This window comes from Vipera ursinii (assembly GCF_947247035.1).
Source record: "Vipera ursinii genome assembly, chromosome: 6".
NCBI lineage: Eukaryota > Metazoa > Chordata > Lepidosauria > Squamata > Viperidae > Vipera > Vipera ursinii.
Window position 1 is genome coordinate 54,483,253 of NC_139515.1, and position 17,045 is coordinate 54,500,297.

The 17,045-nt window shown below is 42.7% G+C and overlaps 2 protein-coding genes across 3 annotated transcripts in view; one reads left to right on the forward strand and one right to left on the reverse strand.

Moving 5' to 3' along the window:
• SNRPF (small nuclear ribonucleoprotein polypeptide F) overlaps positions 1–17,045 on the forward strand; it is a 228,793-nt gene that overhangs the window by 3,426 nt on the left and 208,322 nt on the right. The window contains exon 4 of one of the 2 annotated variants that reach the window (XR_014492892.1): positions 5,246–5,392. Coding sequence is in view for 1 of the 2 variants with exons in the window: in XM_083365995.1 (XP_083222121.1) it covers positions 5,246–5,312 (67 nt within the window). In the remaining variant the exon portion in view is untranslated. Of the gene's footprint in view, positions 1–5,245; positions 6,197–17,045 lie in introns of those variants that run through there. The other variant, XM_083365995.1, reaches the window with a different exon arrangement.
• The window catches only part of CCDC38 (coiled-coil domain containing 38), a gene marked incomplete at both ends in the record, with an annotated part of 47,025 nt that continues 35,590 nt past the window's right edge, over positions 5,611–17,045 (reverse strand). Inside the window, 3 exons of the mRNA XM_083365359.1 lie at positions 5,611–5,718; positions 10,915–11,008; positions 12,621–12,835. Coding sequence (XP_083221485.1) covers positions 5,611–5,718; positions 10,915–11,008; positions 12,621–12,835 — 417 coding nt within the window. The remainder of the gene's footprint in view (positions 5,719–10,914; positions 11,009–12,620; positions 12,836–17,045) is intronic.

The window sequence follows — 17,045 nt, forward strand, 5'->3', positions numbered from 1 at the left end:
AAGCTCTATCTTGGTCTCATCTGTCCACAAGACGTTTTCTCAGAAGGATTTTGGCTTACTCAAGTACATTTTGGCAAACTCTAATCTTGCTTTTTTATGTCTCTGTGTCAGCAGTGGGGTCCCCCTGGGTCTCCTGCCATAGCGTTTCATTTCATTTAAATGTCGACGGATAGTTTGCGCTGACACTGATGCTCCCTGAGCCTGCAGGACAGCTTGCATTCCTTTGGAACTTGTTTGGGGCTGCTTATCCACCATCCGGACTATCCTGCGTTGCAACCTTTCATCAATTTTTCTCTTCCGTCCATGACCAGGGAGATTAGCTACAGTGCCATGGGTTGCAAACTTCTTGATAATGTTGCGCACTGTGGACAAAGGCAAATCTAGATCTCTGGAGATGGACTTGTAACCTTGAGATTGTTGATATTTGTCCACAATTTTGGTTCTCAAGTCCTCAGACAGTTCTCTTCTCCTCTTTCTGTTGTCCATGCTTAGTGTGGCACACGCAGACACACAATGCAAAGACTAAGTGAACTTCTCTCCTTTTTATCTGCTTTCAGGTGTGATTTTTATATTGCCCACACCTGTTACTTGCCCCAGGTGGGTTTAAAGAAGCATCACATGCTTGAAGCAATCTTATTTATCCACAGTTTTGAAAGGGTGCCAATAATTTTGTCCAGCCCATTTTTGGAGTTTTGTTTGACATTATGTCCAATTTGCTTTTTTTCCTCCCTTTTTTTGTTGTGTTCCAATACACACAAAGGGAATAAACCTGTGTATGGCCAGGCAGGGTCAGGGGCCTTCATCACAAGACCAACAAGAGGCCCCTGGTTAAGTTTCTAGTCAAGTTTTTTGTCGGGTTAGGGAGGGGGGCGGGAAAAGACTATGGTTGCTCGGGAAAGGCAGGCCTTCCAGCTACTATAACGCAGGCCAGGCCTACGACCATTCGCGATGGTGAAAAACGAGGACCAGTCGCCGACAAAACCCAGTCGCGAACTGACGAACAGCCTATTCCCAGGATGGTGGGGAACGGCAGAAGGTGCACAAACAGAGGGCCGTATCGTCACCGGGAGTGTCATCTCCGCTCTGTACAAGCGGTGAGACGCTCCGACCCTCTGTACTTCCCCGGAGGACCCGGGAGCGAAGGTGTGCAACCTCCTATGCTAAGGCTGGTCTACCTGAATGCGAGGTCCGTAGCTAACAAGGCTCACCTCGTTCGTGACCTAGTGGAGAGCGAGCACACAGACCTGGCTTGCATCACGGAAACCTGGCTGGGCCCAGAGGGTGGTGTCCCTCTGGTTGACCTCTGCCCGCCAGGTTTCCAGGTGCTGCACCAGCCTCGGACCCATGGGAGGGGCGGGGGAGTGGCAGTTATCATCAGGGAATCCCTTAGCCCGCGAGAGACCACCGTCCCTCAGATGGTCGGGTGTGAGTCTCTCCTTCTGAGATATGGCCCGGGGGCGCAGTTGGGCCTGCTGCTGGCGTACCTATCACCTAATCGTGCAGCGGCAGCTCTGCCCGAGCTACTTGATGTCCTCTCAGGGTTGGTGGTTGAATTCCCAAAACTCATGGTCTTGGGCGACTTTAACCTACCGTCCCTGGGAGGATCGTCCGAACTGGCTCGGGAGTTCATGGCTTCCATGGCGGCCATGGACCTGTCGCAGATAATTTCTGGACCGACTCATGAGGGAGGTCACACCCCAGACTTGGTGTTCTTGTCTGGACGGTGGCGTGATGATATCGGTGGGGGTGCCACGACTGTTACGCCCCTGTCATGGACCGATCATCACCTCCTACGGCTAGACTTCCCCTTTGCCACCCCCCGCCGTGGGTGCACGGTGCCAACCAGATGGTACCGCCCTAGGCGCCTAATGGACCCTGATAGGTTCCAGGCAGCGCTTGGGGACGCACATGCACTCCCTGCTCACAGCTCGGCGGATGCCTTAGTGGAAGCCTGGGAAAAGGCAGCCACGGAGGCTCTGGACCGAGTTGTACCCCTGCGGCCTCTGACCTGGCGCAGATCCCAGCGAGCCCCATGGTTCACCACGGAGCTCCGGGAGATGAAGCGTCGGAGACGGGGCCTAGAGAGCCGTTGGAGATCCAGTCGATCCGAATCCGACCGATTGCGATTAAGAATCCTCACCAGGTCTTATCTCGCTGCGATAAGGGTGGCAAAATCCAACTACTTTTCCACCCTCATCACGTCCGCAGATAATCGCCCGGCTGCCTTGTTCAGGGTGACTCGCTCCCTACTGAACCAAGAGGTGAGGGAGGAACCCTTGCAGGGTCGAGCTGAGGAATTCGGTCAATATCTGCTGGATAAAATTGCTCGGATTCGAACCGGCCTGGACTCCAACTGGGCTGAGTTGGAAGAACAAGACATGGACAGTCTTGTCGACGTCATCTGGGAGGAATTTGATCCTGTGACTCCTAAGGAAGTGGACAGGATTATGAGGAGGTTGAGCTCCTCCACATGCTTACTGGACCCGTGCCCTTCCTGGCTGGCTTATGCGGCTCGAGAGGGGACACGAGGCTGGTTCCTGGCGGTCATCTCTGCTTCTCTGAGTGAGGGTCACTTCCCCACCGCCTTGAAGGAGGCAGTGGTGAGACCTCTCCTCAAGAAGCCCACCTTGGACCCATCCTCATTGAATAACTTTCGTCCAGTCTCCAATCTTCGCTTCCTTGCGAAGGTTGTTGAGAGCGTGGTGGCGCACCAACTTCCTCAGGTCCTGGATGAAGCGGTTTATCTAGACCCGTGCCAATCGGGCTTCAGGCCGGGCTACAGCACGGAGACGGCATTGGTCGCTCTGATGAATGATCTCTGGAGAGCCCGGGACAGGGGCCATTCCTCTGTCCTAGTCTTATTAGACCTTTCGGCGGCTTTTGATACCATCGACCATGGTATCTTGCTGCGGCGCCTCAGGGGACTGGGAGTGGGAGGCACGGTTCTGCGTTGGTTCTCCTCCTTTCTCCAGGGTCGCTCGCAGTCGGTGCTGGCAGGGGGACAGAGGTCGACCCCGAGACCTCTCGTTTGCGGAGTCCCTCAGGGGTCGGTCCTCTCGCCTCTCCTGTTCAACATCTACATGAAGCCGCTGGGTGAGATCATTCGTAGCTTTGGAGTAGGGTACCATCAGTATGCTGATGAAACCCAGCTTTTCATCTCAACTCCAAACAGCATCAGTGATGCCCTCGACGTGATGTCCCGCTGCCTGAAAGCGGTCCGGGAATGGATGGGGAGGAACAGGCTTCAACTGAACCCGGACAAGACTGAATGGCTGTACGTACCGGCAAGCCAGGTTACTCAGAGCATCCCATCCCTTAACATCGGGGATGAGTTACTACCCTCTGTTGATAGGGCCCGCAACCTGGGTGTCCTCCTAGACTCACAGCTCTCCCTGGAAGATCACATAGGAGCTGTGACCAAGGGGGCCTTCTCCCGGGTTCGATTGGTGCGCCAACTACGGCCTTATCTGGACCTGGATGCCTTACGTACAGTCACCCATGCCCTTGTGACCTCTCGCCTAGACTACTGTAACGCTCTCTACATGGGGCTGCCCTTGAGATCCACTCGGAAGCTTCATCTGGTGCAAAGTGCAGCGGCACGGACACTTTTGGGAGCCTCCCGATACTCCCATATCACACCTCTCCTCCGTGCGCTGCACTGGCTTCCAGTTGCCTTCCGAGTGAAGTTCAAGGTGCTAACAATGACATACAAAGCCCTACATGGCTTGGGTCCGGACTACCTACGGGAGCACCTTCTGCCAATGTCAACACCCCACCGCCCTGTGCGCTCCCACAGAGAGGGCCTCCTCAGGGTGCCACCGCTCAAGGAATGTCGGCTGGTGGCCCCCAGGGGGAGGGCATTCTCAGTGGGTGCGCCAGCCCTCTGGAACTGCTTACCAACTGAAATCCGGATGGCCCCCGACCTCCGCACCTTCCGGCGCGACTTAAAGACTTACCTATTCCAGCAGTCCGGCCTGGCCTGATAGCTCTAATTGGGGTCCCAGTTTGTTTTGTTTTGATTATTGTCTTTCAGTACTGTTTCATTATGTTTGCCTACCTTACTCTGTACACCGCCCCGAGTCCCTCGGGAGAAGGGCGGTTTATAAAAACAAACAAATAAATAAATAAATAAATAAATAAATAAAACATGTGTTCCTGCAATACTTTTCTGTGAGAAATACTTGATTTTCTGGAAAAATTTCTGGGGTGCCAACAATTTCGGCCATGACTGTATATCTCTTCCCAAATTACAATAGGGTGAGGTCCTCACTTAATAATCTACACGGTCCTGAAATGGACAGTGGCAACCAGGAATGTTGGAAATGCTGTTTCTAAGCAACGCAATCATGTGATGGTATGCTTTACAACCACATTGATTAGTAACAGACATTTCAGTCCCTGTTGCCATCATAAGCCAAGGACTACTACTTGGTACAAGTGCTCCTTGACTTGCAACTATTTGTTTAGTAATCATTCGAAGTTACAATGGCTTTGAAAAAAGTGACTTACAACCATTTTTCACACAATTGTTGCATCATCCCCATTGTCACATAAGCAACATTTTACTGTCCCAAGGTCATGTGATCACCTTTTGCATCCTTTTGAGCGCCAGAGTCAGTTAAGAATTGTGTTACTAACTTAACAGCTGCAGCGGTTCACTTAACTGTGGCAGCAAAGGTAAAATGGGGCAAAACTCACTTAACAATTTTCTTGGTTAGCAATGGAAATTTTGGGCTCAATTGTGCTCGTCAATTGACAACTACCTATATTGGAAAAAGTGCACTAATCAAATATTTTAGTGCTATAATAAAGTCTTGATTTTAAATTTTCTGTTAAGTTGCTAAATGAAATTTAGTTACATGATTCTCCTTGAACAATCAAAAAATACGTTTTTTCCTCTCTCCTGAATTTCCTTTGCACCGCAAAACATGCTCCCTCCCCCAAGATTTTAATGACAAATGAAAATGGAAGGCATAGGTCTGGCTAAGCAAAATGCTAGAAAGATCTGTTGCATGAACCAAAGTTTGCTTGTTTCAAAATTTAATTCTTTATAAACCACTGTTTCTTTAGTGTATTTGACAGTAATAGAAAAATGTACTAAAATAATGACACAAATTCAATAAAAAGTAATTTTAATGTTAACCATAACACCAAATACAGAATTTAAATTGAAAGCAAATCAGCTATAGAAAACAGTCTTTTTTAATTCATGTGAATTACAGCAAAAATAACTTTTCATTGACAGGTGCAACAATGTCTTATACATAAGGGGTGTAGAAGAAGAAGAAGAAGATGGAGAAATGAGAGAATAATGTTGGAAAATCTTGTGTTTTTTAATGTGTAAAATATATGTTCAGTTGTAGCTTTTGAAAAAATTACACGTTTTGTAACTACATTTTGGGGGCATAAAAATACATATTGTTGAAAGAAACAGTCAATATGAAAGATAAACAACAAGTATAAAAACTGGGATTATTTAGCTTTAATACAAATGTTTTAAAGGAAATGGGATCAGACTTATTCCATCACCATTGACTTTATATGATTCAGTTGCATTAAGCTAGGAGCAAAATCTATAACTAGTACAGAAATACACCTATCGCAAAAATATCAAGTGAAGTAGTAATCATCTTCACTTTTTGTAGTTGCATCTGTAGCTTGTTCTGCTTCGTGCTTAGTGATTGGAGGCTGTGACCGGTACACTAGTTTTCTTCCCATCTAAAAGAAAGCCAAAAAATATAAAACCTTCATATGCATGGATTTTTAAAATCAGTCTTAATTTTCCTGTTAATGTTTCCATACATAGTCTTTCAGTTATATTTTATACAAATGTAGAAACACTTGAAATGGATTCCTGTAGGTGGATCTACTTGGAACAAAACTGTCAGACAAAACACACTCATTTCAAAGTTGCTTAGTTCTGGAAAAAAAAGGTGCAGCCTTTTTAGCCTGGGAACCAAGTAATGCCACATTACTGGATACCTTCCAGCACTCTATTTGAATTCTGAAAACATTAGTTTAAGATAGTCATTACTAACTTGACCCCATTAATATGAATATGTATCTTAAGGCTAGATGTTAAATATCCTACTTTGATTGAAATTATGTTGTGCTGGTATTGGTCCAGAAGCTAGGTATCTGCACATTTTTGTTATGGACTTTATAATGAAGAAACTGGATAAAAAAGTTATGTAGACAGTCGTGGTCTGTATTATTATTTATTTTATAATATCCTAATCTTTCAGAAAACAAACCATAATTAAGACCAATAAGATAAAAATAGCTTAAGCTCTGATTTAAATGTGATTTTAATGGATTTTTTTAAAAGTAGGCAAAGTAGTTAAATCTCGTTGAACTCAGAATGCCACCCAAAGATTAGCTGCTGGGATAATTTCTTTTGTGTGGGCAGAGAAAGAAATGCAAAAAAGTATTTTGCCAAGTAGCTTTACTCTAGTAACCTCTAAAGGGTTTTTAAAATAATGATTAGCCCTTGTAGTTTTCCTGGAAGAGATGGATCCTTGGTGTTTTCCAGAGAAGAATAATGGAATTTTTGAATTCTTCCAGATGCTAATTTGGCTGCTGAATTATGTGCCAATTTTAAATTTCTGAACTAGTTATAAAGGTATGAAAATTAACTTGTGCAAATACAGTTGCAAGGTCACTTTCTTTCAGAAATATCCCCACATATAAATTTTTAGTGTAGATAAATGCATTGTGCATCAGTTGGCATGTTACTTGACAGTACTATGCATATAATGAAGACAAACTATTCTGTTGGATTTCTCCAATCTCAATCTAATCTGGATGTGTGAGCTTCAGTTCCCCAATTTCTCCAATTAACATTGACAGTTGAAGATTTTGAAGATCACATGGCTGAAGGGAGCCACATTGAGAAAAATGGATGAAACTTTTGTGTCATGTATATGTGCATGATGGGGAGTAGTCTTCCTTTTGGAAAAATGTATTCACATACCCTGGTTTTATAAACTACCTTTCTTTTGGCTTAGATTAAGCAGCTTTGCTTTGCTCTTAATTTCTTTGGCACAAGAAATTTTAGATAAATATGGATACATTTTGTTATCCGAACACAACACATGTACCATAGTTAACAAAATCCAATTTTCTGAGTTTGGGCAACATTGCTAATGAGTTCAAAATGGAAGAACAAGCTGAATTGAGTTAAGTGCTTGAATTCAAGTATTTGCCTGAATATATGGAGAATTCAAAGTGAATCAAGAAATGGTAAGTACACAGCCCTGCCCTAATCTCTGCCTAATGTCCGTGTGTTCAAATGGAAGTTCTGAAAATGAATTGTACTGCTTGAACATGAAATGGATACAACTGTCAACACAATACAGGATCTTGCTTTATCAGGTCCTGGATCACACAGAGACCTGAACTGAAAGCATATAAAATATACAGTGAGGGGGAAAAGTATTTGATCCCCTGCTGATTCTGTACGTTTGACAAATGATCAGTCCATAATTTTAATGGTAGGTTTATTTTAACAGTGAGAGACAGAATTAACAACAACAAAAATCCAGAAAAACGCATTTCAAAAGTTATAAATTGATTTGCATTTTAATGAGCGAAATAAGTATTTGATCCCTTATCAATCAGCAAGATTTCTGGCTCCCAGGTGTCTTTTAACAGGTAGCGAGCTTGAGATTAGGAGCACTCTCTTAAAGGGAGTGCTCCTAATCTCAGCTTGTTATCTGTATAAAAGACACCTGTCCACAGAAACAATCAGATTCCAAACTCTCCACCATGGCCAGGACCAAAGAGCTGTCCAAGGAGGTCAGGGACAAGATTCTAGGCCTACAGAAGGCTGGAATGCGCTACAAGATTATCGCCATGCAGCTTGGTGAGAAGGTGACAACAGTTGGTGTGATTATTCGTAAATGGAAAAAATACAAAATAACTCAATCTCCCTCGGTCTGGGGCTCCATGGAAGATTGGAGTTTCAATGATAATGAGAACGATGAGGAATTAGTCTAGAACTACACGGAAGGATCTTGTCAATGATCGCAAGGCAGCTGGGACCATAGTCACCAAGAAAACTTGGTAACACAGTAGGCCATGAAGGACTGAAATCCTGCAGTGCCCACAAGTCCCTCTGCTCAAGAAAGCACATGTACAGGCCCGTCTGAAGTTTGCCAATGAATATCTGAATGATTCAGAGGAGAACTGGGTGAAAGTGTTGTGGTCTGATAAGACCAAAATCGAGCTCTTTGGCATCAACTCAACTTGCCCTGTTAGGAGGAGGAATGCTGCCTGTGACCCCAAGAACAACATCCCCATCATCAAACATGGTGGAGGAAACATTGTGCTTTGGGGGTGTTTTTCTGCTAAAGGGACAGGACAACTTCACTGCATCAAAGGGGCAATAGACAGGGCCATGTACCATCAAATATTGGGTAAGAACTTCCTTTCTTCAGCCAGGGCACTGAAATGGGTTGTGGATGGGTATTCCAGCATGACAGTGACCCAAAACACATGGCCAAGGCAACAAAGGAGTGGCTCAAGAAGAAGTACATTAAGGTCCTGGAGTGGCCTAGCCAGTCCCTTGACTTTAATCCCATAGAAAATCTGTGGAGGGAGCTGAAGGTTTGAGCTGCTGAACATCAGCCTTGAAATCTGCAAAGAGGAGTGGGACAAAATCCCTCCTGAGATGTGTGCAAACCTGGTGGCCAACTGCAAGAAACGTCTGACCTCTATGATTGCCAACAAGATTTTTGCCACCAAGTACTAAGTCATGTTTTGCGAAGGGGTCAAATACTTATTTCACTCATTAAAATGCAAATCTATAACTTTTTTGAAATGCGTTTTTCTGGATTTTTTTGTTGTTATTCTGTCTCACTTAAAATAAACCTACCATTAAAAGTATAGACTGATCATTTCTTTGTCAGCAGGCAAACGTACAAAATCAGCAGCAGATCAAATACTTTTTTCCCTCACTGTAAGAGCAATAAGTCTGCATACAGTATGTATAGCCCAATTCTTTGAATCATCTTTCATACAAAAAAGCCCACATAAAGTCACAGTTGGTTCTGTAAGCTGAATTTCAGGATTTCGGAGATGTGCCTTTTTAAGATGGGGTTCACTGCCCCTTAGTAGATATATTGGCAGTTTGAAGTGTGGATTGGTGCTGTGACAAGGACAGCCTTAATTGACTTTGGTGAAGCATAGGGCATCTCTACTGGGAGGGGTACCTCGTGGCACGCACAACAGTAATCTCCAAGGCTGTATTTTCTTTAATGATGTTGGGCCACTGGCCATGTTGCATGGAGATGAGAGGATTATAATCCAAAGTTGTGGGTGGAAAAATTGGCTTTCACTGAGAATATTTACCATGGTTGAATCAAATAGTAGGTTATCAGATTAGTAAGTGCAAGGGGGACAGGCAAAATGATAAGTCAATTTTTTAAGGTGGAGGTCAGTAAGGCAAATTCCCCATTGCAGGCCCCATTTGCCCTTTCTTTTTTGTGTGCCATATTACTATTGCCCAAGATAATACTAGAGTTGTAGCAAAGTATTCAAGGGGTGCTCCAAAATAATGTATGCAAAGCAGCTTTTTTTACAGATTTAAAACTGACATTATTTTTCAGATTTGTGCAGCTGCTTCAGAAGTTGCTGTTATTTCTCTCCATGTACATCTATAGCTTAATGTCAGAAAGTGAAGAAGAACTAAAGAGCCTCTTGTTGCGGGTGAAGGAGAGTGCAAAACGTGGGTTGAAACTTAACATTAAGAAAACCAAGATCATGGCATCTGACCCTATCAATTCCTGGCAAATAGATGGGGAAGAAATGGAGGTAGTGACAGATTTTATTTTCCTGGGCTTAAGATCACTGCAGATGGGGACTGTAGCCAAGACGCTTGCTCCTGGGGAGGAAAGCCATGGCAAATCTAGACAGCACACTAAAAAGCAGAGACATCACCCTGTCAACAAAAATGCGTATAGTCAAGGCTATGGTCTTCCCAGTTGCAATGTATGGCAGTGAAAGTTGGACCATAAAAAAGGCTGAGCGCCAAAGAATTGAGGCCTTTGAACTGTGGTGCTGGAGAAGATTCCTGCGAGTCCCTTGGACTGCAAGGCGATCAAACTGGTCAGTCCTAGAGGAGATCAACCCTGACTGCTCTTTAGAAGGCCAGATCCAGAAGCTAAAACTCAAATACTTTGGCCACCTAATGAGAAGGAAGGACTCACTGGAGAAGAGCCTAATGCTGGGAAAGATTGAGGGCAATAGAAGAAGGGTACGACGGAGAGTGAGGTGGCTGGATGGAGTCACTGAGGCAGTGGGCGTGAGCTTAAATGGACTCCAGAGGATGGTAGAGGACAGGAAGGCCTGGAGGAACGTCCATGGGGTTGCGATGGGTCGGACACGACTTCTCAGCTTACAACAACACATCTATAGCTATTCGGCTAAAGCTAATTGCTCATGGAGACAGCTAGGAGCAGCTTCTGAAACAGTCAGGCTTTGCAAATAAATGTCTTCATGCTTTCTGTGTTGCTGTGCATTATGAAGCATCTCTTTTGAATAATTATAACCTCATTAGGCATCATTCCAAAAACACACATGGGTAGACAATATTGCTACTTTGGCTAATCCTGTTCTTATAGTACATCTATTTAAGTCAATCTTTGACCAAATATTTATAAATCTTATTTTAAAATTGCAACCACTACTAAACTATATTGTGTGATGACTCTGTATATAGGAACATGTCTGTTCTTAAATGGGTAGAACGCACAATTCACAAACCAAAAATAGGCATAATTAGATATAATATAAGACGCTAGTGAAAGTTTTAACTACAAATAATTTAGGCTTTGACAAAGTAGCTGGACAAGCTATTATGCTGCTATTAGGTGGCACAATCCAAGAAGACATCTTTAAAGCATGACTACCAACCCTTTTCTTTGGTTCTGCAATTGCTCTCTCAAGAGCAAGCTTCAGCCGTTCTTCCTGAATTCTTCTGATTTCTTTCAATTTGTCTTCACGTATCCTTCAAGAACGGAAAAAGGGAAGACTTTGAAAATGAAAAGTTTATTGTCTGAAAAAAGCTTCCTTTGTTTTTAATGTTCCCTGGTGGTGTGGCATTTTATTATGTTTAAATTTGAAGAACTCAACATTATTTCAGTGAGGGGAAAAACATGTTAGACCAGATAACGAGAGAAGGTCATAGTGACTTATTGGAAACCTGCGATGGACACAACCTGTTTGTGTGAGGGATTGCACTTCAACTTCTTTCTTGCTCCAGTCAAAAGGAAATCTCCATGCCTTTTCTTTATGCCTTCTGGATACAGCTTCCATTGGTGCCAAAAGATTTCCTTCTAATGAAAAGTACTTAGCACCTCATCCTTATATTGTATAATTACATCAATTATACATTTGCTTTGCCCCTAAGAAAGTGGTACATTTGTTCATTTTAGAAGACAAAGCTGAGTGTCCTAATGGGCAAGAATAATATTTTATAAGTTAGGTAAAGGTAAAGGTTCCCCCGCACATGCGTGCTAGTAGTTTCCAACTCTAGGGGCCAGTGTCCATCCCTTTTTCAAAGCCGAAGAGCCAGCGCTTGTCCGAGGATGTCTCTGTGGTCATGTGGCCGGCATGACTAGACGCCAAAGGCACACGGAACGCTGTTACCTTCCCACTGTAGTGGTCCCTATTTTTCTACTTACATTTTTACGTGCTTTAAAACTGCTAGGTTGGCAGAAGCTGGGACAAGTAACAGGCACTCACTCTACTACGCGGCACTCAGGATTTGACCCACCAAACTGCCGACCTGATTGACAAGCTCAGCATCCTAACCCACTGAGCCACCACGTCCCTTATAAGTTAAACCCCCACAAATCTTGGGGGGAATTTTATGCATTATATAGGTGAGAAAGAATTTCCTAACGCCTGAACTTCTCTTCCTTCTATCCACATAATTTCCCCCCACAGAGGCTGAACATCTTGCAGTTTGTAATCATAGACTTTTTTTGCTAAATTGGGAGATATTTTTGGTTTGCATACTGATGTGTTTCTTATTTCTAAATCCTCTAAACCAGGCATGTCAAACTGCCGGCCTGCGGGCTGGATGTGTCATGCTGAAACTGCGCCACCCCATTGTTGGCAATGGGGAAGTCCTGATACGTCATGCGACGTCACATGACATCACAAGTTTGCCATGCCTGCAAACACTCTCTGACCATTAATGGAGGCTCCCTATTTATATTATCACATTGTAATGCAACAAATATAATCTTCCATTATGTCACCAATCATGTGTTGAGGTTATTGGGAATAATCTTTCTATCTGTCCATATTCTCCATCACTTGTATAGTTTCAGCATTGCTGACCTATTTTCTGTAGTGAATACATATCTGATCTCTTCAGATATGTCCAACATTCTGTAGCTGTTCACCCCAACTTTACTCCTACAATTTTTTTTATTGTAAAAGGGCCTTAGGGATCCTAAAAGCATCCAGCAAACAAAAATGTTGATTTTTTTGTCTACCTTTTAGGTCAAAAGCTGGACACGTGGCCAATCTCAATATTGGTTAAAAATGGTGTTAGAATTCAGAGTTAAAATTATGTTCATTGATGAGATTATATTTTGGCAAACTCTTACCTTTGTCGTCTTTCTTTTGCTCTGAGCTTTTCGGTGACTTCAATCATCTCAAGATACTCTTTTGGAAGTATATCGAACATCTCACAGAGTTCTGAAACTCGCATTTCTATTTTTTTTAACATTTGGAATGAGTTCATGCTGGATACTTCCTGTGTCCCACAGCAAACTTTGTATACTTCTGCTACTTTTTTAGTAAGCGAATCCAGTATTTTATTCTTATGATATAAAGAAGAAAATATCATTAACTACTTAGTCTTGAGAATGGAATAGAGAATATATTTTAGTAAATAAATACATAAACGAAATGAGGCAAATTCTGAGGTTACGTTAGAAAACATGAATCAAAACTTATAGTGGAATATTAAAGCTAAATACTAGAGGTAAGCCTTTCCCAAATTTAGAGTAAGAATTTGAACCATGCTAAAAGGGAAGAAAATAATGTACCGTATTTTCCGGCGTATAAGATGACTGGGCGTATAAGACGACCCCCTACATTTCCTGTTAAATTATAGGGTTTGGGCTATACTCGCCGTATAAGACTACCCCTCTTCCAACGCACACCAAATAAAAATTAAAAAAAAGATTTGATTTTAAAATGGTAATTTTAATTCAAATGCTTATGACATGCAGGTGCTTAGTAGGAAAACTCACTTATAAACATAAGGCTGTTTGTCATCAAACATGTAAACATAAAACAGTGCAAGTGGATTAAATAATAATAATAATAATAATAATAATAATAATAATAATAATAATAATAATAATAATAATAATAATAAGTTGGAGGGGACCTTGGAGGTCATCTAGTCCAACCCCCTGCTAAGGCAGGAAACCCTATACCATTTCAGACAAATGGCTGTCCTGTCTCTTCTTAAAAACTTCCAGTGTTGGAGCATTCACCACTTCTGGAGGCAGGTTCTTCCACTGGTTAATTGTTCTAACTGTCAGGAAGTTTCTCCCTAGTTCTAGGTTGCTTCTCTCCTCTAATAGTTTCCATCCATTGCTTCTTGTCCTGCTTTCAGGTGCTTTGGAGAATAGCTTGGCTCCCTCTTCTTTGTGGCAGCCCCTGAGATATTGGATCCCTGCTATCATGTCACCCCTCACCCTTCTTTTCGTTAAACTACACATACCCAATTCCAGCAACCGTTCCCTATTTTCCTAATTCACTTTTTCACTTTTCATAATTCACTCTAAAGCTTTCCCTGCGCAGAGCCTTTAGTAAAACCAGCTGCCTGCAATTAGTGCAGCTTCGCATCCCACCAGGCTCAAGGTTGACTCAGCTTTCCATCCTTCCAAGGTAGGTAAAATGAGGACCCAGATTGTTGGGGGCAATAAGCTGACTTTGTAATAATGCTGCTTGGGGTGTGTGTGAAAGCTCTAATAAACAGGCATATACACAGAATGAAAGCTATTGCTAAGCACATTGATTTGTGCTTTAAATTGTAAGCCACCCTGAGTCTTTGGAGAAGGGCAGGATATAAATGGGATTTTTTTTAAAAAAAGACCAAATGGGAGATCCGCTCCAGGTTTTCCAGCCAGCCCGCCCAGTTCCTGAGTCAAATGTGTCCTTAGAGCTAAGCCGCTGCTCTGGCTGCGGCATTCCCCACCTGCCTTTCAAGTTGGGATAGACTACAGCTGCTCTTCAACTTTAGAAGAAAAGACGCCCAGACCCCAGCCTGTAAAAAATCACAGACTGCAGCTTCTTCTCCAATTGCTCCTGCTTTCCCTGCACAGACTAAATGGGAGATCTGCTCCAGGTTTTCCAGCCAGCCTTGTCCCTAAATTTTCAGCACCTGGCGTATAAGACGACCCCTGACTTTTGAGATTTTCATGGGTTAAAAAGTAGTCTTATACGCCGGAAACTACGGTATAAGCAAAATGGTATTTGCTCAGTGAACAAGACCTAACAATACAAAACTGGCAAAATATATCAGGCAAATTCAAATGGGTAAATGTTAAAAAATAGTTTGGTGGTCAAAGAGGCATAAAACCATTGTGGATGCAAACACAAATGAAAGAACCTAATGCACACTGGAAGAAGAGGTGTTCAGCTCAAGGTTAAAACATCCTGCTCCTTAGTGGCTCATCCTGAATTCACTAAAAGAGTTTCAGTGTTGGAATTGGCTATTCTGATCAATTGGAACTGCAAAGTGAGGATTTAGATCATCCATTTTAAGTTCTGGATGCTTCTGGTAAAGCTGGAAAAACTTATTAAGGGAAGCAGTAAGTAGGATTCTGTGCCGACTTCAAAAACAGCTTAAGAAGGGATTGGCAAGAAGGAAAAAACCCATGCAAAACAGCAGAAGAAGCCACTGTTCCTCCACAGAATGTTTAGTAAGGGTTTGAAGAGAATAATTCCACATATAAGAAATGGAAAGGCATGCACATCATCAAGGAAGGGCACATAAAGATAGCAAAAAACCAAAGAGAGGATTGTCAAAAAAATCAATAAAGAATACTTATTATCTATTTATCAGCTCATTTTTGTAGCCTTTGCTCAGTAGGCCAACACTGTGTTGAACAAAGGATTCTGGCAAGAATAAAAAAGGACTTTATTGTATATGCTCAGGATAAAAAAGAAAATTGATAAGACTAGCTACAGTGAAGGGGCTATATTGAAAGGATATTGGAAATAATTAAAACAATTGTTTTTGAAATAGTAATTGATTACAACTTCAATATTGGTCAGAATTACAGTATGGGTGCTAAATAGTCTAATGCAATTTTATATTAATACAAATACAGATTCTCAATCATATGTTTCAGAGCTAGTTGGGTTGTGGCTGGTTAAAGGCTAGAGATTGGGAGGTTGTAATGCCATTCTGGATGACTTTAGGGGTATCACTCTCTCTCAGCTCTAGGAAGAATTAAGGACAATCACTTTTGCAAAGAAAACTGCAGGGACGTATCTATTCAGTCACCAGGGCCAAGAATAACTTGAAGGCCCTAAAATAAAAATTTAAAAAAAAAACAGTTTATTCAGCAGCAGCTAGACTGCATTTCAAGCAGTCCATGAATCTACGGGGATATATCACTTTTCAGAAATCTGAAAGGGTGCCACTTGGAAAAAGATTAAAGACCTATCACGTCTCTCCGGAATGGAGAGACTTAAGGAACAGGAAGATAATGCCAGTTGACTGTAGGGGAAAAATAACTATAAGAGGAATTTGATAGAATAACAATTTAGGCAAAATAAGGTAGTCTCCCCTTTGCTGCACATGTTCAAGCTAGAAAATGTACAAGCTGGATTTTTACACTGTGCAATGTTTGCATGTATTCAGATATACTGTAGAATCAGAACATAAGAGTTGGAAGGGACCTTGGAGATCAGTTAGGTCAGGGGCGTCAAACTTGCCACGTCACGTGACATGTCGTGATGTATCATGACTTTTTCTCCATTGCTGGAGCTGGGGTGAGCGCGGTTTTGGCATGACGCATCCAGCCTGTAGGCCAGCAGTTTGACACCCCTGAGTTAGATCAGTTGTAGCCTAAATAGCTTCTGGCTTTATAGTTCCATTACTTAGTTACCTAGTTTTTGGAAAAGGCACTAATGGTAGAAAATATGGAAAGAAGAAGTGGATGACCAGCAGCAAGGCAGATGGATTCAGTTATGGTGGCCATGAGTGTGTGATTGGAAGACCTGAAGGGCCAAATTAGGGACAGATTGTCATGGAGAAAATCTGTGATCATTAATGTATCCCTGATTTGATGGGATATAATAAATCAATAAACCAATCATTTAATTACCACCATTAGATATTATAGTGGTAATCAAAGCCATTACTTTGTAACCAAATCAATAATAAATTGCTGGTGGTCATTTTGGATGGTCTGCAATGTTACTCAGTATTTATCTGCCACTCTAGCACTTCTTAAGCTAAATGTTGCCACTGGCATATTGACAGGATTTCCTTTGTCTATCAGTAATGAACCTGGGTCAGCCCATTCCCCAGTTGTGACAGTGGACATAACATACAAAAGTTGATTGTAAAGTTATAGTTCAAGCTCACCTTCTAGTGGTGACTTCCTGTATGTATCCCTGTAGCATTCCTGGCAACAGAAGCTCTTTACCATTGCTGCCTTTTGGGATGTTTCCCCCCCCCCAATCTAACCTAAAACCTTGATACTACTTCTCCCATTCAAGAACAAACCAGGCCTGACCCTGCTTAGCTTCTGGGCTTAGGCAAAGGTGACCTGGTGCTGCACCTGAGGCCACCAGGGTATTACATACAGGTAAGAGATACAAATAAAAGGTAAAGGTAAAGGTTCCCCCGCACATGCGTGCTAGTAGTTTCCAACTCTAGGGGCCAGTGCCCATCTCTTTTTCAAAGCTGAAGAGCCAGCGCTTGTCCGAGGATGTCTCCGTGGTCATGTGGCCGGCATGACTAGACGCCAAAGGCACATGGAACGCTGTTACCTTCCCAC